Below are 26,171 nucleotides of genomic sequence, written 5' to 3'. Positions count from 1 at the left end.
CAGGGGGAAAGGGCCAGACGCCAGGGTGATGGGCCTTCTTGTGGATAGTTCGATAAATAGTGGGGGGGGGGGGGTAGATGGATAGAAGTGGTGTTACATGGGGGGGCGGATGGATGAATAGCTAGATGAGTGTGTATGAGGATGGATGGATACAGGATGTGTATAGGAAGGGAAAGAGAGAGAGAGAGAGAGAGAGAGAGAGAGAGAGGGAAAGAAAGAAAGAAAGAAAGAAAGAAAGAAAGAAAGAAAGAAAGAAAGAAAGAAAGAAAGAAAGAAAGAAAGAAAGAAAGAAAGAAAGAAAGAAAGAAAGAAAGAAAGAAAGAAAGAAAGAAAGAAAGAAAGAAAGAAAGAAAGAAAGTTGAATGGATAGCTGGATGGGTAGAGAATTTCCAAATCACACGCGATGAGTTTCCCGGGCTGTTGCTATATGGCTTTCCGATTGTCAGTCACCGTGGAGGGAACTGAGTTGGGTAAATGGCGCCTGTTAGGGGGTTTATCCCATCACTCTCTCGCTTCCCTGGTCCTTCTGGTGGGAACAGAGAACAGCCGGACCTGCAGCCCAGCGATGCAAACAACTGGATGTTTGCTGGGATTAGCAGCTTCCTTTGCTTTTTTTCCTTTGGTTTTCCCCTTTGGTTTTCCCCACTCACTCCCGGTGTGTCCCTAATACCGATCCCACTAGTCCCAGCTCACCCTTAACCACTCATGCTACTGACATGTAACTTACCAACCCCATATAAAGCCACCTGATTATCTAACCAGCTACACCCCGCCACCTTCATTGGCTCACCCCCAGCAAAATGAATTATGCAGGCGAGCCAGCCACGAAGCCAGCCAGAGAAACAAGTGCAGGGGGCAGATGGGGGGCCCTGGCCGGGCAGTCAGCTCCCAGCCTACGTTTCAGCGACTGGTTGAAAGGCACCTTCCCTCCTAGGTTTGGCTTCGCTCTTGCACAGGCCTTTCCTGGCAGGCCAGCAGAGCTAGGTCCTAGCAGCGCCTCCTAGGGGCTGTGCAAGGAGCAGCTGGTCCCTTCCTAGTGGGCAAACCTGCGGCAGAGGGATCCATGGACTCCAGGCAGTCGGAGCGGGCACTCGGGGGCGCTGTGCTGTGGCACCACGGCGCAATAGGGGGTGTTCTCCTTTCTCCACCCACTGGGGGGCTTAGCGAACAGCCCTCAGGGCAAGTACAAGGTGCCCCCCTCCGCATGCCCGGGTATGCGCCAGGGGCCCCAGCAAAGCTCCGAGCTGGCGGGCCAGAGGGGGAACAGAGGGACGTGAAGTCATCTGATCCAGTGCCATGGGACCCAGGAGTTCTGGCTCTCTCCCAGCCCCGCTGCTTGACCCCAGTCCCCTCCCAGGGCTGGGGATAGAACCCAGGCATCCTGACTCCTAGCTCCGCCCCTCCCGTTCTCTAACCACTAGACCCCACTCCCTTTCCACAGCCCCCACCCTGCTTTTACACACTAGGCTCCGCTCCCCTACCAGAGCCAGCCATACAGCCCAGAGGATGCGGAGCTGAATACCAGGCAGCATGATGCCTTGTCACCTACCGTCAGCAGTAGTAGGGCTGTTACCTTGCCCAGAGGCCTGGTGGTGCTCAGGGAGCAACTCCCCCCAAGGTCGGCGGGTGTAGAGCTGTGCTCCTCTCCGCAGGACCAGTATGAGCTGTACGCGGTGGAGATGGAGAAGCAGGACGACGGCGCCATGGACGTGAAGATCAAGAAGAAGAAGACGACCAAGGCGGCGAAGAAGAAGGAGAAGCTGGAGAACATGAAGAAGGAGATGGACGTGGTGAGTGGGGGCAGTGGGGCGGGGGCTGGGCCTTTCACAAGGCTCGGTCGCTCACGCCGCTGGCAGCAGTAGTAGAGCTGTTAGCTTCTGCCGGGAGCTAGAGGCAGCTAGATCACCCCCTTCTAGAGCAATCGGCTCTGGCTCCCGGCAGACCCAGGCAGCTCCGCTGTGTTGGTCACGCTGGGGGAACCTGCCCCGCTCCCACCGATGGGTCCAGGCTCTCGGCCGACCCAGGCAGTCGGCATGTCGGTCACATGTGGGGCAGCCCATTCACTGCCTCCGGGCTCCCTTCTCTCCCCTAGGATGACCATCAGCTCTCCGTGGAAGACCTGGAGCTGAAGTACCAAACCAGTGTGAGCAAGGTAAGCAGAGCCGAAACGAAGGTTTTCTGCGCCTGGAGCAGGCTACTGAACTGCCCCTCCCCCCCCAAAAATGATAAAATTCTATTTTTTGGTATTAATTGTATTCATTGCACATGTTGTTAATTGCACATCTCTTGAGATTGCAAATAGACGACAGTGATGGTATAAACGAAATAGTATTTTAACTTTCTCATTTTTAATTTTGCGCCCCTAAATGTTCTGCACCTGGGGCCAGTGCCCCACTTGCCCCACCCCTGTTATGGCTCTGAAGGTAAGGGCCCCCAAGACGGAGGCCGGGTGGGGCCGTGCCTCTCAACCCAGCCCCTGAGATGGAGGCCGGGTGGGGCCGTGTCTCTCAACCCAGCCCCGGGGGCCATCTATCTCCCAGGCCCCGCTCCACTAGACTGCAGCACATCTTCTCCAGCTGTGCCCGATTGCAGCTGTGCCTCAGGGCAGGGGGCTCCCTCCTTCAACCCCCCCAGGAGGTCGGAGACAGTGTCCCCGGGGCTGTGAGCTTCCTCAAGGCAGTGCCCCAGCCAGCTTTAGGGGCCATCTCCAGAGCTGTGAGCTTCCGCCCCTGCTGAGGTGAGAGGGACGCCAGAGTTGTGAGCTTCCCCAGAGCAGTGCCCCAGGCAGTGGCAGGAAGCATTCACGCTGCTGTTCTCCGCCCGCGCTGGGCACTCAGGCCGTCTGCCAGCCCAGGCAGGCACCAAGCAGCTGTCAGAGTGTCTCCCGCCCCCCGCCACGAGGGCTGGGACCTGGCTTCATTGAGCTCCTGAGTCGTTCACCTGACTCCAGGGGCTGGGGCCTTGGACCTCCATCCGGCCCTGGGTGTATGGCCGGCCACGTGGGTGGACAAAGGCAATTCTGGGGATCCTGAACACACCCCTGGCTCCCACCCCACCTAATAGCCCCGCCCCTACACGGTAGCTCCACCCCTCTGTCCTAGCCACGCCCCCACCTGGCACGAGCGGGGGCGGGTTCCAGCTGACACAGGGCGCCCTCTCTCTGTGCACCCAGGGCCTGAACAGCACGTGGGCAGGCGAAATCCTACTCCGGGACGGCCCCAACGAGCTCAAACCCCCCAAGGGGACCCCCGAGTATGTCAAGTTCGCCCGCCAGCTGGCCGGGGGGCTGCAGTGCCTGATGTGGGTGGCCGCTGCCATCTGCCTCATCGCCTTCGGCATCCAGTGCGGCCAAGGAGACCTGACCAGTGCGGATAACGTGGGTACCCGGTGCGGGGGGGAGGGGTCAGGACTCCTGGGTCCGATCCCTGGCTCTGGGAGGGGAGGGGAGATCTAATGGGGGGGGATGGGGCTGGGAGCCAGGACTCCTGGGTCCCATCCCTGGCTCTGGGAGGGGAGTGGTTGTCCGGCAGGTGACGAGGGGCTGCCCGCTGCTCCTAGGGATGCGTAAATAACCTTTCTCCCCGCACCTGTCCCCGGGCAGCTGTACCTGGCTATCGCCCTCATCGCCGTGGTGGTCGTGACCGGCTGCTTTGGCTACTACCAGGAGTTCAAGAGCACCAACATCATCGCCAGCTTCAAGAATCTCGTGCCCCAGGCAAGAGCTAGGGCTGGGGTGGGAACCCAGGTCATGGAAAGCCCGGACATTACACTGCGGGGAGCGGGGCTGGGAGCCCGGACTCCTGGGTTCGCTCCCTAGCTCTGGGAGGGGAGTGCTCACAGCAGAGCCAAACCTATGTGGGGCTGTTCCCCGGCTCCCCGCCCCCCCCCCCCCAAAGGTGGCTGCATCTCAGCACCAGGCAAGTTGTCACTATGAGGTGTTATTTGCGGCTGTTCTCCAGCTGCCCCACCCTAGAGGTGGCTGCATCTCAGCACCAGGCGAGTCATGCAGCGCCCCTGAGTGGCTGTAGGTCTGAGGTTAACACAGACTCTTCTCACTCTCCTAGCAAGCCACGGTGATTCGGGATGGGGACAAATTCCAGATCAATGCCAACCAGCTAGTGGTCGGGGACCTGGTGGAGATCAAGGGTGGGGACAGGGTCCCGGCTGATATCCGGATCATCACATCTCAGGGCTGCAAGGTGCGAGGGCTGTGCTCGGTGGGGGTGGCACAGGGTGCGGGGTGGGAGGCTGTTTAGCTGCCCCCTGCTGAACAGTGCCTATCCATCTGCCCAGCTGATCACTTGGGCCTGCCCCCTCGCCACCCACCCCATCTCCGGGGGCTGGGGCTGCTGTGCCATGGGCTGTTCCCCAGCTGCCCCACCCCAGAGGTGGCTGCATCTCAGCACCAGGTGCTGACCCACTGGGTCTGTCTTGCAGGTGGATAACTCCTCTCTGACGGGGGAGTCCGAGCCCCAGACCAGAGCCCCCGAGTGCACCCACGAGAACCCCCTGGAAACCCGGAACATCGCCTTCTTCTCCACCATGTGCCTGGAAGGTGCCAGCAGGGACGGGCTCAGAGGGCAGACCTGGGTGGGGATGCTCTCGCTTGGCCATCCAGGCTGGCCCCAATGACCCAGCTAGGGCTAGGGGGTGCCCAACGCAGGGCCCAGGGCAGGGCCCTCCCCAGCCATCAGGGTCGGCTCCAAGACCCCAGCCTGAGTAGAGGATGGGGTGTTTCAGTGGCAGGCACTCTCTAAATTCCCTCCTGCACTGTCAACTGGATATGAGAGGCTCCTCCATCCTGTCCTAAATCATTGTGCCATGTTTTAGTGCAGCTGTTTCCCAGCTGCCCCACCCCAGAGGTGGCTGCATCTCAGCGCCAAGCCAGCATCTCTGTCTGGTGTTATGTGTGGCTGTTTCCCAGCTGCCCCACCCCAGAGGTGGCTGCATCTTAGCACTGGGCAAGCTCTCCCCAGGATCCTTTGTGGCTGAGGCCATGTGGGTCACCGTGTAGCTTTATCCCTCCCCACTAGGCACTGCCACCGGCATCATTGTTAACACCGGAGACCGCACCATCATCGGGCGCATCGCCAGCCTGGCCTCGGGCGTGGAGAACGAGAAGACGCCCATCGCCATCGAGATCGAGCACTTTGTGGATATCATCGCCGGCCTGGCCATCTTCTTCGGGGGCACCTTCTTCGTCGTCGCCATGGTGATCGGATATCCCTTCCTCAAGGCCATGGTCTTCTTCATGGCCATCGTGGTGGCCTACGTGCCGGAGGGGCTGCTGGCCACTGTCACGGTGAGTCCCCCTCGGCCGGGGCCCGACTCTGAGCCGCTCTCACAATGGACCCGATCCAGGTTTTGTCCCAGTCCGGCCCCACAGCTGAGCCAGCCAGTTTTCTTTCAGGTTCCTCCTGACTCCAGTCCAGTTTCACAGAATATCTGGTCCAGGTTTGAGACCCGGTTTGTAGCCCATCTCACTTCATACTGGGGCCAGTCCACGGACGCCAGTCCAGCCGCACACCAAATCCAGACCAGATTCAGTGCCGTGAGCCAACCGACTTTGAACCAGTTTCATACCAGATGCAATCCAGGTTTCACGCAGCCTTTAAGATGATTCCAATCTAGTCTCAGTGTGGATCCAGTGCTGATTTTAAGCACTATTTTTAGACTGACTCCAATCTGGATCCAGTCTAGGTTTTCAGTCTCACTCTAGATCAGCGGCTCCCAAACTTTTCAGCATCACACCCTCTTTTTGATTTTTGAGGACCCTCACACCCTCCACCCCCAGCAGCAAAACTTGTTGAACAACAAAAAAAAAAAGAACTGACCGGGGTCGAAAAACAAAAATAGCAGCAAAACTTGGGGGAGAGGGAGGAATTGATGGGGGGGAGCTGGGTCACCTCACACACACACCCTGGAATTTCTTCACACACCCCAGTTTGGGAACCCATGCTCTAGATCCCAATCAGGTCTGGTAGTGTTTAGACTGATTCTGGTCTCCTGTAACACTGGACTCTGTATACAGTAACTCAGTTCCGTCTTACACACTGAATCCAATTCAGATTTTCTAAATAATTTGAGTCAAAGATCATATCACATTGGCTCCAGCCCAGTCTGTGATTCAGCCAGTTTGGGATTCCAATCGGGACTCACAACAGATCCAGTCCAGATTTTGCAGTGTTTGGACTAACTCCCAATCCAGTTTCACACTAGATCCAGCCCAGACTGGGTTCAGCATTCTATCTGGATTTCCCCTGCTCCTCAGGTTGCAAGTCGTGTTTCGATGGTCTCCAATCCAATTCAAGTTTTCGACGGAGCTCAGATTAGCTCAGATCTAGGCTCACACTGCATCTAGTATAGTTTTTGCACAATAATGTTTATACCAACTCTGATTGTGTTTCACATTGAATCCAGTCCAGATTGTGGGCAGTGTTTCAACTGACTCTAATCTGGTTTCATACTAGGTTCAGTCCAGATTGTGTGCAGTTTCCTACCGACTGATCTGGTGTCACACTGCATCCACTTCAAATTATGTACCCTGTTTGCAGACTCTGATCTTTCCTCCATTCTCCCTCCCTCCCCTGGCAGGTCTGTCTCTCACTCACCGCCAAGCGTTTGGCCCGAAAGAACTGTGTGGTGAAGAACCTAGAGGCTGTGGAAACTCTGGGCTCCACCTCTGTCATCTGCTCGGACAAAACTGGGACCCTGACCCAGAACCGCATGACCGTCTCCCACCTGTGGTTCGACAACCAGATTCACACGGCTGACACCACAGAGGACCAGTCAGGTATGAGTGTCTGTTCAACCAGCTGCTGCCATCTAGAGGTGGCTGCACCTAGCGCCGTGTGAGCTGTCCCTGTGCGGCATTATGTGTGGTGGTTCCCCAGCTGTCCTGCCCCAGAGGTGGCTGCATCTCAGTGTCATGTGAGCTGTCCCTGTGCAGCGTTATGTGTGGTGGTTCCCCAGCTGTCCTGCCCCAGAGGTGGCTGCATCTCACATGGGCAAGGATGTGGTGTTATGTGTGGCTGTTCCCCTCTCTTCCCACCCCAGAGGTGGCTGCATCTCAGTACCAGGTGAGCCATCTTTGCCCTTCTGGTGCTTTGGGATACTTCAGGTTGGAAGCAGGAGATGGACGTCATCAGCTGTTTATTTTCATTTTCTCTGTCCTTCAGGGCAGAGCTTTGATCAGTCATCGGAGACATGGAGAGCACTGTGCAAGATTGTGTCCCTCTGCAATCGAGCCTTCTTCAAATCAGGCCAGGATAATGTGCCGGTGCCCAAGGTACGGCCGCGTAGCCAGAGAGACGAGACAGGCAGCACCTACTGCTTGGTCCAGTATCTTTTAATGGGGACCAGGGCTGATCCTGACCCCCTGGGCAGTGTTAGGGGGCACACGGGGCGAGGTTAGGGAGGCTCAGTATATTCTGCCAGGGTGGGTCACTAAAAGATCCCATGACTCTAGTCTCAGTAATCAGGGTACTTCCCCCTGCCATAAACTGGCCAGCAGTGCCACTGTGTGGTTGTTCCCCAGCTGCCACGCCCCAGAGTTGGCTGCATCTCAGCGCTGGGCGAGCCCCCCCCCCCCATAGTGTTATGTGTGGCTGTTCCCCCGCTGCTGCACCCCAGAGGTGGCTGCATCTCAGTGCTGGGCGAGTCCCGCCCCCAGGCAGTGTTATGTGTGGCTGTTCCCCCCACTGCCCCGCCCCAGAGGTGGCTGCAGTTCAGCTCTGCTTGGGAGTCCAGCGTCCACTCATCCATTCTCCCCCCTCCAGAGGATTGTCATTGGAGATGCCTCAGAGACGGCGTTGCTGAAGTTCTCCGAGATCACTCTGGGGAACGTCATGGAGTACCGGGAGCGCTACAAGAAAGCCTGTGAAATCCCCTTCAACTCCACCAACAAATTCCAGGTCAGCAAGGGCCACATCCTGGCCCTGCCAGCTAATGCAGTGGCTCCCAGAGAGGGGGACAGGACCTAGGTGTTCTGACTCCAAGCCCCCTGCTCTAACCACTAGATCCCACTCCCCATCCCCACAGCTGTCCATCCACGAGCTGGAGGACCCCCGGGACCCTCGGTACCTGCTGGTGATGAAGGGGGCCCCAGAGCGGATCCTGGAGCGTTGCGCCACCATCATGATCAAGGGGCAGGAACTGCCCCTGGACGAGCAGTGGAAGGAGGCGTTCCAGACGGCGTACATGGACCTGGGGGGCCTGGGAGAGCGGGTGCTGGGTAAGGGGGCGTGGCTGGGGGAGGGCGTGTGGGGCAAAGGGACATAGATGGGGGTTGGGGGAGGGCATGTGGGGCATGGAAGGGGAGGGAATGCTGGGTAAAGGGGCGGGACACAGCCATAGCTTGCAGCACCTCCCTCCCCACACCCTGGGTCTCTAGGGAGGGGGAGTTGCCCTGGGCATGTGGAACCAAGGTGGGGTGCTCTATGTGTGGGGCCCATGGGGCCAGGGCAGGCGAGCCCCCAATGTGTGGGATGCAAGGGGGGGGTTCCCAGGCCTGAGGGCAGTGGGGGACCCCCCAGGCAGGGGGCACATGGGCCTGCGGTGCTGGGGGGGAAGCCCAGTGCCCCGCCCCTCACAGGCCCTGCCTGGCTGCGCCTCCCCCTCCACAGGGTTCTGCCACCTGTACCTGGACCCGGTGCAGTTCCCACGCGGCTTCTCTTTCGACTCGGAAGAGATGAACTTCCCCACCAGCGGGCTCTGCTTCGCCGGCCTCATCTCCATGATCGACCCGCCCCGCGCCACCGTGCCCGACGCCGTCATGAAGTGCCGCACTGCCGGCATCCGGGTAGGGCGCCACTGCCCAGGGAAGTGCGCAGCACTGCAGCACCTCCCGCCCCACACCCAGCTGGGGCACTGCCCTGGGGAAGCTCACAGCTCTAGAGTCCCTCCCCGACCCAGCTGGGGCACTGCCCTGGGGAAGCTCACAGCTCTAGGGTCCCTCCCCACACCCTGGCTGGGGCACTGCCCTGGGGAAGCTCACAGCTCTAGAGTCCCTCTCCCACCCAGCTGGGGCACCGCCCTGGGGAAGTTCACAGCTCTAGAGTCCCTCCCCCACCCCAGCTGGGGCATCGCCTTGGGGAAGCTCACAGCCCTAGGGTCCCTCCCCACACCCCGGCTGGGGCACTGCCCTGGGGAAGTTCACAGCTCTAGAGTCCCTCCCCACACCCCGGCTATGGCACTGCCCTGGGGAAGCGCACAGCACTGCAGCATCTCCCTGTCCGGCTGGGGCACTGCCCTGGGGAAGCTCACAGCTCTAGGGTCCCTCCCCCACCCCGGCTGGGGCACTGCCCTGGGGAAGCTCACAGCTCTAGAGTCCCTCCCCCACCCAGCTGGGGCACCACCCTGGGGAAGCTCACAGCCCTAGGGTCCCTCCCCACACCCCGGCTGGGGCACTGCCCTGGGGAAGCTCACAGCTCTAGAGTCCCTCCCCCACCCCGGCTGGGGCACTGCCCTGGGGAAGCTCACAGCTCTAGAGTCCTTCCCCCACCCAGCTGGGGCACCGCCCTGGGGAAGCTCACAGCTCTAGGGTCCCACCCCCACCCTCGCTGGGACACTGCTCTGAGGAAGCTCACAGCTCTAGAGTTCCTCCTCCACCCCGGTTGGGGCACTGCCCTGGGGAAGCTCACAGCTCTAGGGTCCCTCCCCACACCCTGGCTGGGGCACTGCCCTGAGGAAGCTCACAGCTCTAGGGTCCCTCCCCCACCCTGGCTGGGACGCTGCTCCATGGACACCCCCCTTGAGCCCTGACACTCTCCCCCCCATCCCAGGTGATCATGGTGACAGGGGATCACCCCATCACGGCCAAGGCGATTGCGGCCAGCGTGGGCATCATCTCAGAGGGCAGCGAGACAGTGGAGGACATCGCCTCCAGGATGCGCATCCCTGTGGAGCAAGTCAACAAGTGGTGAGAGCCCCGCCCTGAGCCAGGAGCAATCCCAGGAGTCCTGCCCCCACCCCCACCACTGGACCCCACTCCCCTCCCAGAGCTAGGAGAGAACCCGGGAGTCCTGCCTTCCTGGCCTCCTGGCCTTGCTCGAGTCTAACCACTAGATCCCGCTCCCTTCCTAGAGCCAGGGTTAGTACCCAGGAGTTGGGCAGGGAGGCTCAGCTGTGGTGCTGTGGTGTTTGTAGGGGGGTGCTGTGTGTGGATGGCTCAGCAGGGGGCGCTGTGGTGTAAGGGGCACTAGGTCTGGGGCTCAGCAGTGGCTGCTGTGTGGGGGGCTCAGCAGGGGGCGCTGTGGTGTAAGGGGCACTACGTCTGGGGCTCAGCAGTGGCTGCTGTGTGGGTAGATCTGTGTGGGGGGCTCAGCAGGGGGTTCTCTCTCCCTCCTCAGGGAGGCCCGGGCCTGTGTGGTGAACGGGGGGCAGCTGAAGGACATGGAGAGCGAGGACCTTGTCGAGATCCTGAAGATGCACCCCGAGATGGTCTTCGCCCGTACCTCCCCCCAGCAGAAGCTCATCATCGTGGAGAGCTGCCAGAAGTTGGTGAGGCACCCAGGAGCGACGCCCCCACTCCTCCTGCCCATTGCCCTGTGCTCGGTCCTTACATGCAGGGCCGACTTATCCTTAGGCACAGTGCCTAGGGCCCACGATACTTTTAGGGGCCCACGAAAATGTTTTAATTTCTTTTAAAATCAGAAGAAAAAAAATGAACTGTTAGGGTCGAAGACAATGTTTTAATTTTTTTCTCACATCAGAAAAAAATGAACCTTTTAGGGCCCACGAAAATCTATTACATTTTGCCTAAAACAGAAAAAAAATAAAAAGTTTTCCGTTAAAAGCATTTTCGGAAAAGCGTGTCTAGATTGGCAGGACGTTTTTCCACAAAACCACTTTTTGCGGAAAAGCGTCCATGCCAATCTAGACGCCCTGTTCTGCAAAAAAGCCCCGATCGCCATTTTCGCCATCGGGGCTTTTTTGCGGAAAATAAATCTCTGCTGTCTACACTGGCCCTTTTGCGCAAAAGTTTTTCGGAAAGACTTTTTCCCGAACGGGAGCAGCACAGTATTTCCGCAAAAGCACTGACAATCTTACATGAGATCGTCAGTGCTTTTGCGGAAATTCAAGCGGCCAGTGTAGACAGCTGGCAAACTTTTCCAGAAAAAGTGGCCAGTCTAGACACAGCCCAGAAGTATTTAAAGTTAAATCAAAAATAATTTTTAATATTTTTTTTTTATGAAGGAAGGGCCCACGAAGGCAAAAGTGCCTAGGGCCCACGAAAGTCATAATGCGGCCCTGTTCACGTGCCTTCTGTTCCTTTGCTTCCCTTTCTCCAGCTTTCACAGCTTTTCCTTGTTGGGCTTCACTTCATTGGGTTGCTATGGTGCCTTCTTTCTTTCCTTCCAGCTCCTCCGTTCCACCTTGTCCCCCACCCCGCATGACCAGCTGTCTCCCCCCACAGGGCGCTATAGTGGCCGTGACAGGCGACGGGGTGAATGATTCCCCGGCTCTGAAGAAGGCCGATATTGGGGTGGCCATGGGCATCGCTGGCTCTGATGCCGCCAAGAACGCAGCCGACATGATCCTGCTGGATGACAATTTTGCCTCCATCGTCACGGGCGTGGAGCAAGGTGCGCACGGAGCAGGGGGCTTTGACCCCGGGGGGCTTGGTAGCCCAGCCAGCAGGGTGTGGGGGGCACCGACAGTGCAAATGGAGCCTCCCCGTTGGCGAGGCTCTCCCAGAACAGGGTACGCTGGGGGGAGGTTCGGGCGTCTCACCCTCCGCAGGGGGCACGCTGACAGCTGTGTCCCTGCCCAGGCCGCCTGATTTTTGACAACCTAAAGAAATCCATCGCGTACACCCTGACCAAGAACATCCCGGAGCTGACCCCGTATCTGATCTACATCACGGTCAGCGTCCCCCTGCCCTTGGGCTGCATCACCATCCTCTTCATCGAGCTCTGCACCGACATCGTGAGTCCAGTGGGCAGTGGGGTGAAAGCCCCGCCTAGTGCTCAGGGCTGGCCCCAATGCCCCAGAGAGGCACTAGGGGGTGCTGTGCTGCAGGGGGCGGGGAGGGGACTCTCCCTTGGTACTAAGGGCTGTCCCCAATGCCCTAGGGAGGTGCTAGGGGGCACTGTGCTGCAGGGAGTGGGGTGAGGCTCTTCCCTAGTGGTCAGGGCTGGCCCCCATGCCTCAGTAAGGCACTAGGGGGCGCTGTGCTGCAGGCAATAGGGTGGTGACTCCCCCCTAGTGCTAATGCCCCAGGGCAGCAGATGGTAGGGTGGGGGTGCTCCCCCGAACACCTGGGTCCCTCGGCTCAGCCAGCGAGTCTCCCTCTTTCTCCCCACTAGTTTCCCTCGGTGTCCCTGGCCTACGAGAAAGCGGAAAGCGACATCATGCACCTGAAGCCCCGGAACCCCCGGCGCGACCGGCTGGTGAACGAAGCCCTGGCTGTGTACTCCTACTTCCAGATCGGTGCGTCCGCGGGACGCCGGGCTCTAGCCCGCTCCGGGAGGGGAGTGGGGTGCAGTGGTTAGAGCAGGGGAGCAGGCAGCCAGAGGAAGCTGTGTCTGCGCTACGGATAGTTTGAACCCTCTCCCCTGCCTGTTCATGGCTCACTATTGATTAACCCCTCCGGTGCTGGTGGCTTTTCCACCTTCATTAGCCCTCTTTGAGAGACTGACAGTGGGTCAGGCCAGGGGTGGCTCTGACAGGTGGGAGGCGGGACTAGATATCAGGGCGGAGCCAATAGGAGCTCCACAGAGTTGGCTCCACCTCCTCTTTGGAACTCATGGGTGGAGCCAAGTATAGCTGGCCCTGCCTCCCACTAGAGCTCGTGGGCGGAGCCAAACTCCTCTGGCCCCGCCTCCCCACTGAAACTAGGGAGCGGAACCAAACCCACCTGGCTCTGCCCTCCCCCAGACTGAGCCACGTCCATAAGGGCCAGCCGGGGGCAGCACCAAGTTCCCGGGGGCATCCCACCCTCATGGCTTTGTTCTCCGTTCCCCCACCTGTCCAGGGGCCATCCAGTCCTTTGCTGGCTTCACGGACTATTTCACAGCCATGGCCCAGGAGGGCTGGTTCCCCCTGCTCTGCGTGGGGCTGCGGGCCCAGTGGGAAAATGACCATCTCCAAGACGTGCAGGACAGCTACGGGCAGGAGTGGGTGAGTGATGGGCCATCAGAGGTAACAGCCTTACTGCTGCTGCTGGGGAATGGAGCCACTCCATTAGCCTCAACTAGGGGATAACAGCCTTACTGCTGCTGCTAGGGGATGGAGCCACTCCATTAGCCTCAACTAGGGGATAACAGCCTTACTGCTGCTGCTGGGGAATGGAGCCACTCCATTAGCCTCAACTAGGGGATAACAGCCTTACTGCTGCTGCTGGGGAATGGAGCCACTCCATTAGCCTCAACTAGGGGATAACAGCCTTACTGCTGCTGCTGGGGAATGGAGCCACTCCATTAGCCTCAACTAGGGGATAACAGCCTTACTGCTGCTGCTAGGGGATGGAGCCACCCCATTAGCCACACCTAGGGGATAATAGCCTTACTGCTGCTGCTAGGGGATGGAACCACCCCATTAGCCACACCTAGGGGATAACAGCCTTACTGCTGCTGCTAGGGGATGGAACCACTCCATAGCCACACCTAGGGGATAACAGCCTTACTGCTGCTGCTGGGGAATGGAACCACTCCATAGCCACACCTGGGGGATAACAGCCTTACTGCTGCTGCTAGGGGATGGAGTGACTCCGTTAGGCCCCCCGAGGATAAAAGGTACAGGGGAATGGTTGACTCAGGGGAAAAGGGAATCAGGCCGTGGGGGTGTTGGCTCTTATCTGGGCCGAGGGCTTGGGGCTGGCTGGCTCAGGAGAATAGAACCATGTGGGTGGTGCTGGGGGCTGACTCTGACCGGCCGCTCTCCCCGCTCGCAGACGTTTGGCCAGCGCCTGTATCAGGAATACACCTGTTACACCGTCTTCTTCATCAGCATCGAGATGTGTCAGATCTCAGACGTCCTCATCCGCAAGACTCGCCGTCTCTCCGTCTTCCAGCAGGGTTTCTTCAGGTGCTGGGGAGCCCACAGACCACTGGGGAGAGAATCCGGGGGGGAGGGCATGTTCTGCATCCATTCCCTAGCAGCACTACCCCAGGGGTGGCAGCTCAGCACCAGCTAAGCCATCCCCATGCAGTGTTATGTATGGTTGTTCCCCAGAATCAGCTGCATTTCAGTGCTGGGTGACCCAGCCCCATGGTGCAGTTGTTCCCCCCATACTCCAGAGGTGGCTGCATCTCAGGGCCCGGCAAGACGTTCTCCCAGGTGTGAGGCACTACAAGATGGGGTTTGGTCTGAGCTGTCCCTGGCGGCTGGGGGGGGCCCTGCCTGGTCAGCTGCATGGAAAGTGTATTAGCCAGGGGCAGCTGCCGTTCCCTGGCCCCTCCCGAGCTCACGGGCTTCTTCTGTGGCAGGAATAAAATCCTGGTGATTGCCATCGTGTTCCAGCTGTGTCTGGGCTGCTTCCTGTGCTACTGCCCTGGCATGCCCAACATCTTCAACTTCATGCCCATACGGTGAGAGCAGGATGTGCCTCGTCCGTTCAGCCCAGCGCAGCACTAGGGGGCGCTGTGCTGCAGGGTAGGGTGGGGGCTCTCCTCTGGAATGCAGGGCCGGACCCAATGTGACACTAGGGGGCGCTGTGCTGCAGGGTAGGGTGGGGGCTCTTCCCTGGAATGCAGGGCTGGACCCAATGTGACACTAGGGGACGCTGTGCTGCAGGGTAGGGTGGGGGCTCTTCCCTGGAATGCAGGGCCGGACCCAATGTGACACTAGGGGGCGCTGTGCTGCAGGGTAGGGTGGGGGCTCTTCCCTGGAATGCAGGGCCGGACCCAATGTGACACTAGGGGGCGCTGTGCTGCAGGATGGGGTGGGGTGGGGTTTCCCCCGGGCAGGCAGGGCCGACCCCAGGGCGGCAATAGGGGGCGCTGCAGGGGGCAGGCTGGGGGCTCTCCCCGGCAGCCCGGCTTAGTGAGCACCACGGGACCAGCACTGGGGCTGCACAGATGTTTTGCTCATTCTCCATAGCTAAGGTCTCTCCCCTGGCTCCCTCCAGGTTCCAGTGGTGGCTGGTGCCTCTGCCTTTTGGCATCCTCATCTTCGTCTATGATGAAATCCGAAAACTCGGCGTCCGAAGGCACCCCGGAAGTGAGTAACTGAGCGATCACACGAGCGGCTGTTCCCCAGCTGCCCCACCCCAGAGGTGGCTGCAGCTCAGGGCCGGGGTGAGCCACCCCGTGCAGTTATATGTGGCTGTTCCATAGTTGCCTCACCCCAGAGGTGGCTGCATTCTGCACCAGGGAACAACCCAGACTAATGAGCAGCTGTATTACCCCTACCTTGATGTCTTGCTGAAAGAGCTCCCGGCTGGACCATTCACAGCCTAACAGTCTGCAAACTACACCTGACGTGTAACTTCCACCTGTCAGCCCCCCCCCCCCTTCACCCCCGGCTCTCACCAGCCTGGGTTATATGGCAGCGTGACCCCAGCACACACCCCAATCTGAGATCCCCCCAAGACATGCCTGTCCTGCCCTGAGCAGCCTGCTCCTGGCCAGTACACAGCCTGCTAGGGCAGCGGGTTCCAACCTGTCCGCAGACCTGGGGGGGCTGCAGAGGACACCTGCGATTTCCAAGGGGTCCCACCTCCACTACACATGGTTTGGGGCTGCAAATGGGAAAAGGCTGCACCCCTGGCGGCATTTGGCCCGGTGGGATCCTGGCCCATGCGATGTGCTCAAGCGGGACATGCCACTGACTCACAAACCAGCCAGGCCACTTTCGGGTCAGGCCACGTCCACGGGGCAGCAATGGGAGACACCGCCCCAAGGAAACCAAAGAGCCCCGGCTGCTAAGTGCCCAACCCCGCACAGGCTGGTGGGGATGAGCCACATTCCTCCCCACGGGCTCTCGGCCGGTGCCGCACAACCCTCAGGGGGGCGGGAGCCAATTTAGTGAGCCCGTTACACGACAGCGCCACCGGAGGGTTGTGCCATGGACTGACTCGCCCGGCGCTTTAATAGCACGAGCGGCAAAGAGCCACGGGAGACACGTTACAAGGCCACATGCACGGCAGCTAAGTCGCCCCCACATGCCTGTCTCTCTCTCTCCTGGGGCAGGGCAAGAGGGGAGTCCCAGGGCAGCTGCCCCTTCGTTTTATAGGCCAGTGTCCCCAGGGCAAAGCGGTTCCAGTGCCAGGCAGCAGCCAGCTGGAGAAGGAGGAAATTGTTTTGCCCCTGCCACTGCCCTAAGAACCAGTAATGCCCAGCAGCCTCTGTCACGCCTGGCTCCCGGGGCTGCATGCTCCTTTGTTGCTGGGGAACTGGTTTGGCCGCTCCCCAGGCTTCTCTGGAAACAGCCTTTTAGGCAGCGGCACGGCTTGTGTTTCGAACGTCACCGCTAGCGCTGCGCCTCCGGGCCGCCTGTTACTGCTTAGCAAAGCCGGAGCTTTGAAATGACACCGCACCAGGCTTGGTACAGTCATGCAATAGTGTGCTGGTTGTGAACGCAGAGGGGTATTCTGGCACAGTCAGCCCAGTCTGGCATCAGGTGCTGCAGTGTGCCAGCTGCCCCACCTCACAAGTGGCTGCATCTCGGCACTGGGCAAGTTGTGCTCCTGCAGTGTTATATGCAGCTGTTCCTCAGTGCCCCACCCCAGAGGTGGCTGCATCTCAGCACTGGGCAAGTTGTGCTCCTGCAGTGTTATATGCAGCTGTTCCTCGCTGTTCCACCCCAGAGGTGGCTGCATCTCAGCACTGGGCAAGTTGTGCTCCTGCAGTGTTATATGCAGCTGTTCCTCGCTGTTCCACCCCAGAGGTGGCTGCATCTCAGCACTGGGCAAGTTGTGCTCCTGCAGGGTTATATGCTGCTTTTCCTCAGTGCTCCACCCCAGAGGTGGCTGCATCTCAGTACTGGGTGCACTATGCCTGTGTAGAGTTACGTGCGACAGCTACCTCTAGGGCAGAGCAGCTGGGAAACTGAGTCTTGGGGCTGTGTGAACCATCCTCTTACAGAACCGTTGTGTGACTATTTCCCACCTGCCCTGCTCCAGAGGTAGCTGCATCGTGGCCCTGAGCAAACTTGTGCTCCTGCAGCGTTATGTGCAGCTGTTCCCAGTTGCACCACCCCAGAGATGGCTGCATCACTGCCCAGTGATGCCTCTAACGCTGGGCTCCTCCACCACTCCAGCAGTCTCACTGTAGGACTTTCCTCTTTTCCACAGGCTGGTGGGACAAAGAACTTTATTACTAAAGGCAAAGCACGACCGCCCCTCAGCCTCCGGCAGCATCTCAGGCTTCGCCCCCTCTGCGCAGCACAAAAGAGGCAGATGCCAGAACATGCTCCCGCTCCTGCTTCGCCCATTGGAAACTACCGGAGAATACAACCCCCGGGTCCAGGCCCCTCCAGGCCAGGGGCCCCAGCCATGGATGGAAGAGCAGCCCCCTTGCTTCTGTTCCCAGCTAGTCCCAGCTCGCTCCTTTTTGTGTAGCTGGCAGCAGGACACCTGGGCTTTATCCCTGGCTCTGGGAGGGGAGTGGGGTCTAGTGGTTAGAGCAGAGGGGCCAGGAGACAGAATGTCTGGGTTCTATGCCTGGCTGTAGGAGAGGAGTGGGGTCTAGTGGTTAGAACAGAGGGCTAGGAGGCAGAATGTCTGGGGTCTGGCTCTGGGAGGGGAGTGGTGTCTAGTGGTTAGAGCAGAGGGGGCTAGGGAGCTGCCCCCTGGCAGGTGTGGCCGGGCAGCGTGGCTTTCAGGCAGATCACTGCAGCACTAGGGCAGAGCAGGTCCACCAGCCAATCAGCTTCAAATTTCAGCTCACCAGGAACTGGGGCTCCTCCCTCATTTGCACCCCATGGACTCAGGCTGGGAAAGGCTCCATGAGAGTGACAAAGGCACGTCCTGTCCTGCACTCCTGGGGCAACCAGCCCAGGGGGCCAAGCCCTGGTTCCATTGCCTCCCTCAGAGTGGAGTGGCAGCTTAGGGGGCAGGTGGGGAACAGAACTGAAGCACACCCCTCCCCCACTCTGAGCATGTGCCCATCTAGCCTGGTTGCCCGCCCAAGCCACCTGCTGCCCCAAATTGGGCCCAGCACCTACCACCCTGGCACAGGCCCATCTAGCCTGGCATCCTGCCTCAAACCCATCAGCTCCAGGCAGGATTTCTCAGAAGAAGCGTAGCTCCCACAATGCATCTGGCTGCCCCATGGCAGGGGCCTGGATTCCATCCCCCCCCCCCCCCCCCCAGCAACTGCAGCAGGGACCCCACCACTCCAGGGAGCCCAGAGACAGTCAAACGGCCCCACAGGGATAAAAATCAACTGTTTATTTGTAATTATTAACAAATAAAAACATTTAAAAACACCCCAATAGTTAATTTAATATCGAGGGATTTTTTTTAATTTGTGTCAAATCGTTTTCTTTCCAAGACTCGCGACTTTGCCTCCCAACTCGTCCAATCAGGGTAACACCCAGGCAGGCACATGGTCTTTAAAGCGTTGGCAGCCAATCAAGCCACGTAGGCAGAAAGCGGCGGCTGGCACCGGAGTTGGCGGAAGGGCTAATCCAGCTTTCTGCAGCGGGAAATGTTTCTCGAGCGGCAGTTAGATTCAGCCACTCGAAGCAAAGCTAGGAAAGCGAGTCGGCACTGAGCAAGCGGGAGAGCTGGTTTTCCTCTTCCATTGTATGAAGAGTAAACTATGCACACAATCTACTACTTGAACCTCTCTAGTCCGGCAACATCCACGGCCCGGCCTGATTTCAGTGAGCTGGATGTCCACTTACCACGGATGTGGCCATGTTTCCCGTGGTCCCATAAAGTTTGTTTATAGCCACCAGTCCTGGCTCAGCGTTCTGAGCTGTGATTTAGCTCTAATTTACCCCGAAATGTCTTCCAAGAGCCCAGCAAGCAATGGAAGTGCTGGTAATGCCGCTAAACATTCACCTGCTGTCGTCTGGAAAATTCTCTGGTTTGGCACCGGTTAGGTCCTGAGGGTGCCAGATTAGAGAGGTTCAATCTACAGTGCTAACATTTTGAAGGATTTGGTCGCCATCACTTCGACCTGTGAACTGCAACTACCATTTCCTTTGTCTGATCAATTCATATTAAATGCAAATGGACTTGTACTTCTGCATTCGGCATGTTTACGGACGTTATATTTAACGAATACAATTTTTTTAAATGCTGGTTTTGTGCCGTTGCAAACGAATCCCCAGTTTTAAACACAAACCCTATTTTGATAAACTTACTTCTTCTGCACAAAACCACGGTTTGCAATTAAAAGGGGGAAGACGTTTCAAACGGCACAAAACCAACTTTTAAAAATTGCTTTTATTCGTTAACACAAAAAGACCTTAAACGTGCCGGTGACATCAGACGACAAAGGCAGTTCACAGCGGTGGCACATTTAAGGTTGTTTTGTTTAACTAATAAAAGCAATTTTAAAAGGCTGGTTTTGTTGCATTTTAATTGGGTTCCAGTTTCCAATCCACGGCAGCTTGACACACAAGTAGAAAACATTATCATGCAAAGGAGAGTCTCACTTGCCCTCCTAAAAACTGAGCACGGGACTAAATGGCTGTTAGGCTGCAGAGGTGCTTAAATACATTTTTCAACATTTAAGCAATTCTATAGCTTAGCAGCTGTTTATTCAGATGCTTCATTTTCACATTTTTTGGCTGGCTGGAAATCAGTGAACGAGGTCATTTTGGATTTGCAAAAGGCAGCCCTGAAGTTCAGTAAAAGCTGGGGTTAGGTGTAAAACCAAACTGTGCAAAAGCGGGCGGGAGGGGAGGGGACAGTGCTCCCTTTGGGAAAGACGGAGATAAACTCCAGAGGAGAGTGACAAAGGGAGCAAAGGTGCAGAAAAGGCAGCCTGCAAGGGAAGGGTAAGACATGGGCTTGTTTAGTCTTGAGACAATAATGGAGAGGGGACCCGTGAAGTCTGCAAATGCCTTATGGGCTGATCTAAAGAGGATGCTGAGCAATTGTTCTCCGAACGGCAGGACAAGCCGCAATGGGCTTAGCCAAGAAAGACTGAGGCTGGAAAAACTCCCTGCCTGGTAGCGGAGTTCAGCGCGGGACTCGACGTCCCCGAGAGGTCGTGGGAGCCCCGGCACTGGAGATTTTCAGGACTAGGCTGGACAAACCCGTCAGGGCTAATTATGGGTCCTGCCTCAGCGTGGGGTCTGCCTGGCCGGGCTCTCGGGTTTTCTTGGCCCAGCAGGGCTCAGGTTTCCTTTGAAAGCACCAGGGAAGCCAGACGGACACAGTGAGTTTCAGCCCCGTGCCCCGATATGAATCCTGATTCACATCGATGCTTTAACTCGATGCACCCGAGCCTATTTGCACACGATTCCTGCTGGGAGGGGAGCAGGCCAGTCGCGGTACCTCCCCCCACCGCACAGCCCCGCGGGCACTGGGACGGTGCCCTCCGAGAGCTGTGCCCAGCCACTGTCCCCTCCCCCAGCCCTTCATCACCGCTGCTTTGGCACTGGCCACCCCCACACGGAACCCAGCCCCTCAGCTGGGCAGTGTCGATTCCCAGCCCCGCCAGCAGGGGGCAGCAGGGACACAGGCCTCTCCAAACCCCAAAAAACCCAGGGTTTACAAAGTGGAAAGCCGTAGTTTATTCTCTGCCTGGTGGGTCCGACAGGGACTGGAGATGGCACCAGAACCAGGGTTTAGCCAGTCCTGGGCAGGGGGGATTAATTTCCATGCACCAAGGTCACAAAGAGACCCAGGGAGCTGAGCGCCAGGAAGCCGGTGATGACAGCTTTGACCAGCAGCGCCGTCCAGCTGCCCAGCAAGAAGACGTGAACGAAGGATCTGGAGAGACAGGAAGGGATGTGAATTAGTGGGACCTGCAAGGCTGAGGCACTGCCCTGGGGGAAGCTCGCAGCCCCGGAGCGTCTCCTCCCCCCACGCTCTGCCAGTGAAAGCGGGAGGGGAGGGGGGGGTGAACGTACAGCGCTGGGTGAGGTAGATTTTTGGCAGGGTAGTTGACGGCTGTTTGCGGGAAACCAAAATGTTCAGAACCCAAGCTGGGGGGAAGCGGGGAGGGGGGGGGGGGCTGCGATTGTTCCAGGGCTCTGAGCACGGGACCCCTGATCACATGACATCAGGTGCCCCAAACTCCTTCTGATGGACCTGTCCCAGCCCTGGCCACCCAGCTAAGGCCCTCAGCCCAGATCTGTCCAGCCCCTAAATCCCCTTCTGGCCTGGCCCCTAGAGCCTCCTCCTCCCACCCGTGCCCCCAGCATGGCCCCTAGATCCTGGTCCCCCAGCCCCAGCCAGGTCCCACTGGAATCAGTGTCTGCCCCCACTTCCCACCTACGTCCCTGTCCTCGCTCTGCCTGGGACCTTCAGCCCCTGCTCAGCCCCATCTCCAGCCTGGTCCCCAGTGGCCATGGAGCCCTGTGCCCAGAGTCTCCGCCCCAACCCCAGAGTCTCCGCCCCTAGTGCTCACTCCATGAAGAAGGCCTTGTAGACACTGAGGCCCAGCAGCAGGGTGAGGGGCAGGCGGTAGCGCTTGGGCAGGTCGTAGCGAGTGAACATCCACACCAGGGCGGCCATGGCGATGTAGTGAACCTGAGGAGGGAATGCAGGGGATGGGGTGTCAGAGAGCAGGGCACTGCCCTAGGGAAGATCACAGCAACAGTGGCCCTCTTCCCCTCCCCACAAACTGTGGCATGGTCCTGGAGAAGCACACAGCACCAGCATGTCCTGTTCCTTGGGGATGGGGCACTGCCCCGGGGAAGCTCACAGCTCTGGCTTGTCCTCATCCTTGTGACTATGACACTGTCCCAGGGAAGCTCACAGCACTGGTGCGTCCCCTGCCTTCCTGCTGGGGCACTGTTCTGGAGAAGCTCACAGCAGCAGAGAAACCCCCTTCCTCCGAGCTGGGGCACAGGCCTGGGGAAGCCAACAGCGGAAGGCCAAGGCAGCAGTAGGGGGTTCTCACCAGACTGATGTTGGAGTCGATGCTCATCTGGATATATTTCCAGTCAAACTCGATGCCGCGGGCTCCCACCCAGAGAGGAATGCACCTGGCAGAGATACAGAGCGGGGTCAGAGGCTGCTCACCCCAAACCCCGCAGCTGGGACACACAGGGAGATGCAGCCACCTCTGGGGTGAGGCAGCTGGAGAGCAGCTGCACAGAACGTCAGGACAGGAAGTGAAGGAGAATCCTCTCTCTCAAGGACATTTCACAGGGCCCTGAGTTTCCTGCAGTACAGCGCCCCCTAGTGCCATGCTGGGGTCAGCACTGCCTGCTGGGGAGAGCCCCCTGTCCCTGCAGCACAGTGCCCCCTAGTGCCACGCTGGGGAATCAGGGCCCATCCAAGCTCTGAGCCCACCTAGGCTGGCCATGCAGGAAGACGGGTCCCACCTGGACATGACGAGCTCGGCCGTGGCCCAGCCCATGGCTGCCACCATGATCTTGTACTCGCCCTTCCCTGCATTTCTCGACATCACCAGGTGCAGCCCCACCAGGTCAGCCAGGTCCACTGTGGCCTTCATAAACTCCTGGGGAATACGAAGGGTTAAACGGCGTCCCTCACTCCCTACCCACAGCCCCTGCTAGCCCAGCCCTGGGCTCCCCCCAGCCCCAAGCTGAACTTACCCCCACAAAGTCGTAAGCCCCAACTCCACCTTCCCAGGTGGGAAAGAAAGTGGCCAAGAACAGCATCTGGAATGAAAAGCAATGGGAGACGGCGCGTCACAGCCCCCGGCCCGGCACCCCCGGAGCAGCCAACGAGCCCAGCAGAGTCTCCTGCTTCTGCCCACTCCCCAACCAGATCCAGGGAGCGAACCCAGGAGTCCTGGCTCCCAATCCTCCCTCCCTGCTCTAACCACTGGTCTCCCTTCCCCTCCCAGAGCTAGAGAAATCCCAGGAGCACCCAGGCTCTGCTTGCAGGCTGGCAGAGGGTGGAGCAGGGTAGGCTGCCAGGTCACACCGGCTCCTGCTGCCACGGTGAGTGTGTCTGGGGGTCCGACCCCCTGCTGCTGCCCCACACCAGGCCCCCAAGGTAATCCACTATGTCCTGTCCATAGGGCAGTGGAGGCAGCCATCATGGGGCACCCCAAGGTGCAGAGCCTGGGGCAGTCGCCCCAACCTAGCTGATGGGCAGGACGGCTCTGCCGGCTCCCCTCCCTCCCCCTCACCTTGCAGAGCTGCACAAAGAGGTAGGTAGCCCCAGCTTGGACGCATCTCCAGAAAGCGTTGTACTCCGACCTGCAGGGGAGGGGCAGAGATCAGCTGGGGCCCCCCCCAATGATGCTCCTGACCCAGGACAATCCAACCCCACCCACACACAGCGTCACAGCCCCCGGCCCGGCACCCCCGGAGCAGCCAGCGGGCCCTGGGTCCCAGGAGCCAAACCAGGCTCTGCGCAGAGGGAAAGCTCCACTTGCCCGAACGGGCCAGCGTCACCCAGAACTGGGGTCACGATGGGCCCGTGGGGCTGACCTGAGCTACCCTGTATCTGCCCCCCCTCAACTCAGCCCCTCTCTGCAGCCCCAGCTCTGCCCATGGGCCCGGCTACCCTGATATCCCACCCTCAGGCACTCTGCCAGCCCCCCCATCACTGCACCCCAAGTCCCCCCACGGCTCAGCCGGGCACTCACAGGCCGCTGCACTTGTAGGTGATGAAGTAGGGGAAATAGGCCAGGGCGAAGCAGTTCCCGAAGTGGAAGAGGGTCATGGCTGCGCTGGGCCAGGATCAGTGTCGGGGGGGGGCGCGGCACCCCGACCCTGCCTGGGGAGAATGAGAGAGAGAACCAGGGGTCCTGGCTCCCTGAACCCCCAGATCCACCCCCCCCGGGAACCCAGAGTCCTAGCTCCCTGAACCCCCAGATCCACCACCCCCCCCGGAACCCAGAGTCCTGGCTTCCTGAACCCCCAGATCCACCCCCCCCGGGAACCCAGGAGTCCTGGCTCCCTGAACCCCCAGATCCACCCCCCCCGGGAACCCAGGAGTCCTGGCTCCCTGAACCCCCAGATCCACCCCCCCCGGGAACCCAGAGTCCTAGCTCCCTGAACCCCCAGATCCACCCCCCCCCCCCGGGAACCCAGGAGTCCTGGCTCCCTGAACCCCCAGATCCACCCCCCCGGGAACCCAGGAGTCCTGGCTCCCTGAACCCCCAGATCCACCCCCCCCGGGAACCCAGAGTCCTGGCTTCCTGAACCCCCAGATCCACCCCCCCCCCCCGGGAACCCAGAGTCCTGGCTTCCTGAACCCCCAGATCCACCCCCCCCCCCCCGGGAACCCAGGAGTCCTGGCTCCCTGAACCCCCAGATCCACCCCCCCCCCCCGGGAACCCAGGAGTCCTGGCTCCCTGAACCCCCAGATCCACCCCCCCCCCCCGGGAACCCAGGAGTCCTGGCTCCTAGACCCTCCCTCCTCCCCCTCGGGCCAGGGATCGAACCCAGGCGTCCGGGGTCCCCGCCCCGATACTCACTGGACCCCACGGACCCTTAGCACATGCGCTGCAAGGAGCCCGGCTCATTGACTCGCGCCCTGCCCCAGTGCACGCTGGGAGCTGTAGTTTTCCTGTTGTCCAACACGCAACGCTCACCCAGTCGAGCTGGGAGCAAAGCACTACGGGAGTCAGAGTCTTACCCATCGGACTACACTTCCCACGAGGCTTTGCACCCATGGCAGCACGGGAGTTGTAGTCACGCGTTCACTGGACTACAATTCCCGTGATGCAGCACGCGTTGGCAGCAAAGCTCTATGGGGGTTGTAGTCTTCCATCCAGCCGCCGCAGAGCTGAAGATTCCAGAGCCCACCTCGGGAAGGGGAGATGTCTGGACTCCTGGGTCCTGTGCCCAGTTCTGGGAGGGCTGTGGGGTCTTATGTGTTAGAGGAGGAGGGGCTGGGAGCCAGGACTCCTGGATTCCATCACTGGCACTGAGAGGGGAGTGGGATCTAGTGGGTAGAGCAGGGCACAGGCTGGGAGCCAGGACTCCTGGGTTCCTTGGCTGGCACGGGAAGTGGAATTCTGTCTCTCCACATTTTGTACCTAAGTGGTCTGTGGAAGCCAGATCCAGGGGCCAATAACGAATTAAAGACCCATCCCCCCATCTCCACCATAAATGACTAAATCCAGGGCAGCCTGGCCAGCTGTTCCTCTCCGCTGCGGCCAGGCCAGCGCTCTCAGGATTCCCTGCCTTTGTGCCTAATCCCATTGCGCAACCGGCTGGATTATCCCTGAGCCTTTACCGGGAGCCAGGCAACCATCCCCTCCCCTCCCCACCCCTCTGGTTAGACACCTCCCAGGAGCCTGCCACAAATCCCCAGCTGGAGCCAGGGCTGGCCCCGTGCCCCAGGGCAGCACAAGGGCATGCTGCGCTGCAGGGGACAGGATAGGGCAGCTGTTCCCTGGCCGTTGGCTGCCCTGGTGCCCCCAGCATGGCACTAGGATGGGCTCCTGGGCTCACACCTCGCCTCATTATTCCGTTCTGCCACAAGCTCCTTCTAGAGTCACTGCATCTCTTGGAGCCAGTCTGCTCCCCCCCCCCCCCCCCGCCTCCCCAGTGCAGTAGGCACCATAATCAGCCCTGCCTATGGAGCCTGGCCACAGGGCCCTGATCCCAGCTGGGGCAGGGCCTGTCTCTGGCTGCATCTGGGCAGCCCCAGGCCCCACTGACATCTCCCCTGCAGCCTCTAGCTGCTCCCAGTCCCCAGGATGCCAGTGCTCCAGCTGGCTTTCCCCTCTCACTCCCTGCTGCACGATCGTGCTGGCTGCAGCTTCCCGCAGGATCAGACCTTCTCGACCAGCACGGAGAGCGGAGGCTGGTGTTGCCCTCTCTGCACGTGCCCATCCTGCATCCCTGCCAGTCCCCAGCCTGAGCCTCATCTCTCACTGATGTCAGCTCCCAAGCGGATCATGCACTGCACTGGGAGGTGCAGGCCGATCCACCAGGGTGACCTTGCTCTTCCTCCATCGTAGCCATGTTGGCCACTGGGGGGCGGCCTGGGCTTGCCGGTTTAATCTGCTCACCTGGCCTAGGTTCTAAGAGGATAAGAAGAAGACAGCAGCCTTCTTACCTCCCCGCCCCCTCAAGGGACTGTGAGCTAGTGCATTGTTTCTCAAACTATAGGTCCCAACCCCCAGGGGGTCACGAGCAACTTAGAGGGGGGGGGGGGTCACGGTCTC

The 26,171-nt window shown here is 59.5% G+C and overlaps 2 protein-coding genes across 2 annotated transcripts; one reads left to right on the top strand and one right to left on the bottom strand.

Annotated features, from left to right (window-relative positions):
- Positions 1-1,488: 1,488 nt before the first annotated feature.
- On the top strand, positions 1,489-18,344 carry ATP4A (ATPase H+/K+ transporting subunit alpha). The gene is made up of 22 exons (XM_075908243.2): positions 1,489-1,790; positions 2,093-2,152; positions 3,173-3,376; positions 3,602-3,715; positions 4,065-4,199; positions 4,438-4,555; positions 5,034-5,302; positions 6,595-6,793; positions 7,179-7,288; positions 7,779-7,913; positions 8,041-8,233; positions 8,625-8,800; positions 9,783-9,919; positions 10,350-10,500; positions 11,417-11,585; positions 11,774-11,928; positions 12,309-12,432; positions 12,977-13,122; positions 13,895-14,028; positions 14,430-14,531; positions 15,071-15,162; positions 17,237-18,344. The coding sequence occupies exons 1-22, from the start codon at positions 1,680-1,682 to the stop codon at positions 17,263-17,265; spliced, it is 3,063 nt and encodes a 1,020-aa protein (XP_075764358.2). The 5' UTR covers positions 1,489-1,679; the 3' UTR covers positions 17,266-18,344.
- A 2,269-nt stretch (positions 18,345-20,613) lies between these two features.
- Positions 20,614-24,616, bottom strand: TMEM147 (transmembrane protein 147). Its single transcript, XM_075907086.2, has 8 exons — positions 24,471-24,616; positions 23,637-23,767; positions 23,175-23,244; positions 22,633-22,698; positions 22,399-22,535; positions 21,972-22,056; positions 21,477-21,598; positions 20,614-20,836 (listed from the first exon to the last, which is right to left on the bottom strand). The coding sequence occupies exons 2-8, from the start codon at positions 23,711-23,713 to the stop codon at positions 20,716-20,718; spliced, it is 678 nt and encodes a 225-aa protein (XP_075763201.1). The 5' UTR covers positions 23,714-23,767; positions 24,471-24,616; the 3' UTR covers positions 20,614-20,715.
- Between the last annotated feature and the right edge of the window lie 1,555 nt (positions 24,617-26,171).

This window comes from Pelodiscus sinensis, chromosome 22, assembly GCF_052426305.1.
Source record: "Pelodiscus sinensis isolate ZL-2025 chromosome 22, ASM5242630v1, whole genome shotgun sequence".
In the NCBI taxonomy this organism is placed as follows: domain Eukaryota; kingdom Metazoa; phylum Chordata; order Testudines; family Trionychidae; genus Pelodiscus; species Pelodiscus sinensis.
Note: the sequence above shows the minus strand (reverse complement) of the source record. Positions and strands in the feature narration are given on the sequence as shown.

Excerpts from the sequence above, each read along its gene's own strand:
- ATP4A (XM_075908243.2), top strand. The coding sequence starts at position 1,680 with ATGGAGAAGCAGGACGACGGCGCCATGGACGTGAAGATCAAGAAGAAG. Across the intron at positions 9,920-10,349 it reads GTGGAGCAAGTCAACAAGTG|GGAGGCCCGGGCCTGTGTGG; the intron begins GTGAGAGCCCCG and ends CTCCCTCCTCAG. Across the intron at positions 10,501-11,416 it reads TGGAGAGCTGCCAGAAGTTG|GGCGCTATAGTGGCCGTGAC; the intron begins GTGAGGCACCCA and ends CTCCCCCCACAG.
- TMEM147 (XM_075907086.2), bottom strand. The coding sequence starts at position 23,713 with ATGACCCTCTTCCACTTCGGGAACTGCTTCGCCCTGGCCTATTTCCCC. Across the intron at positions 21,599-21,971 it reads TCGACTCCAACATCAGTCTG|GTTCACTACATCGCCATGGC; the intron begins GTGAGAACCCCC and ends TTCCCTCCTCAG. Across the intron at positions 20,837-21,476 it reads TACAAGGCCTTCTTCATGGA|ATCCTTCGTTCACGTCTTCT; the intron begins GTGAGCACTAGG and ends CTGTCTCTCCAG.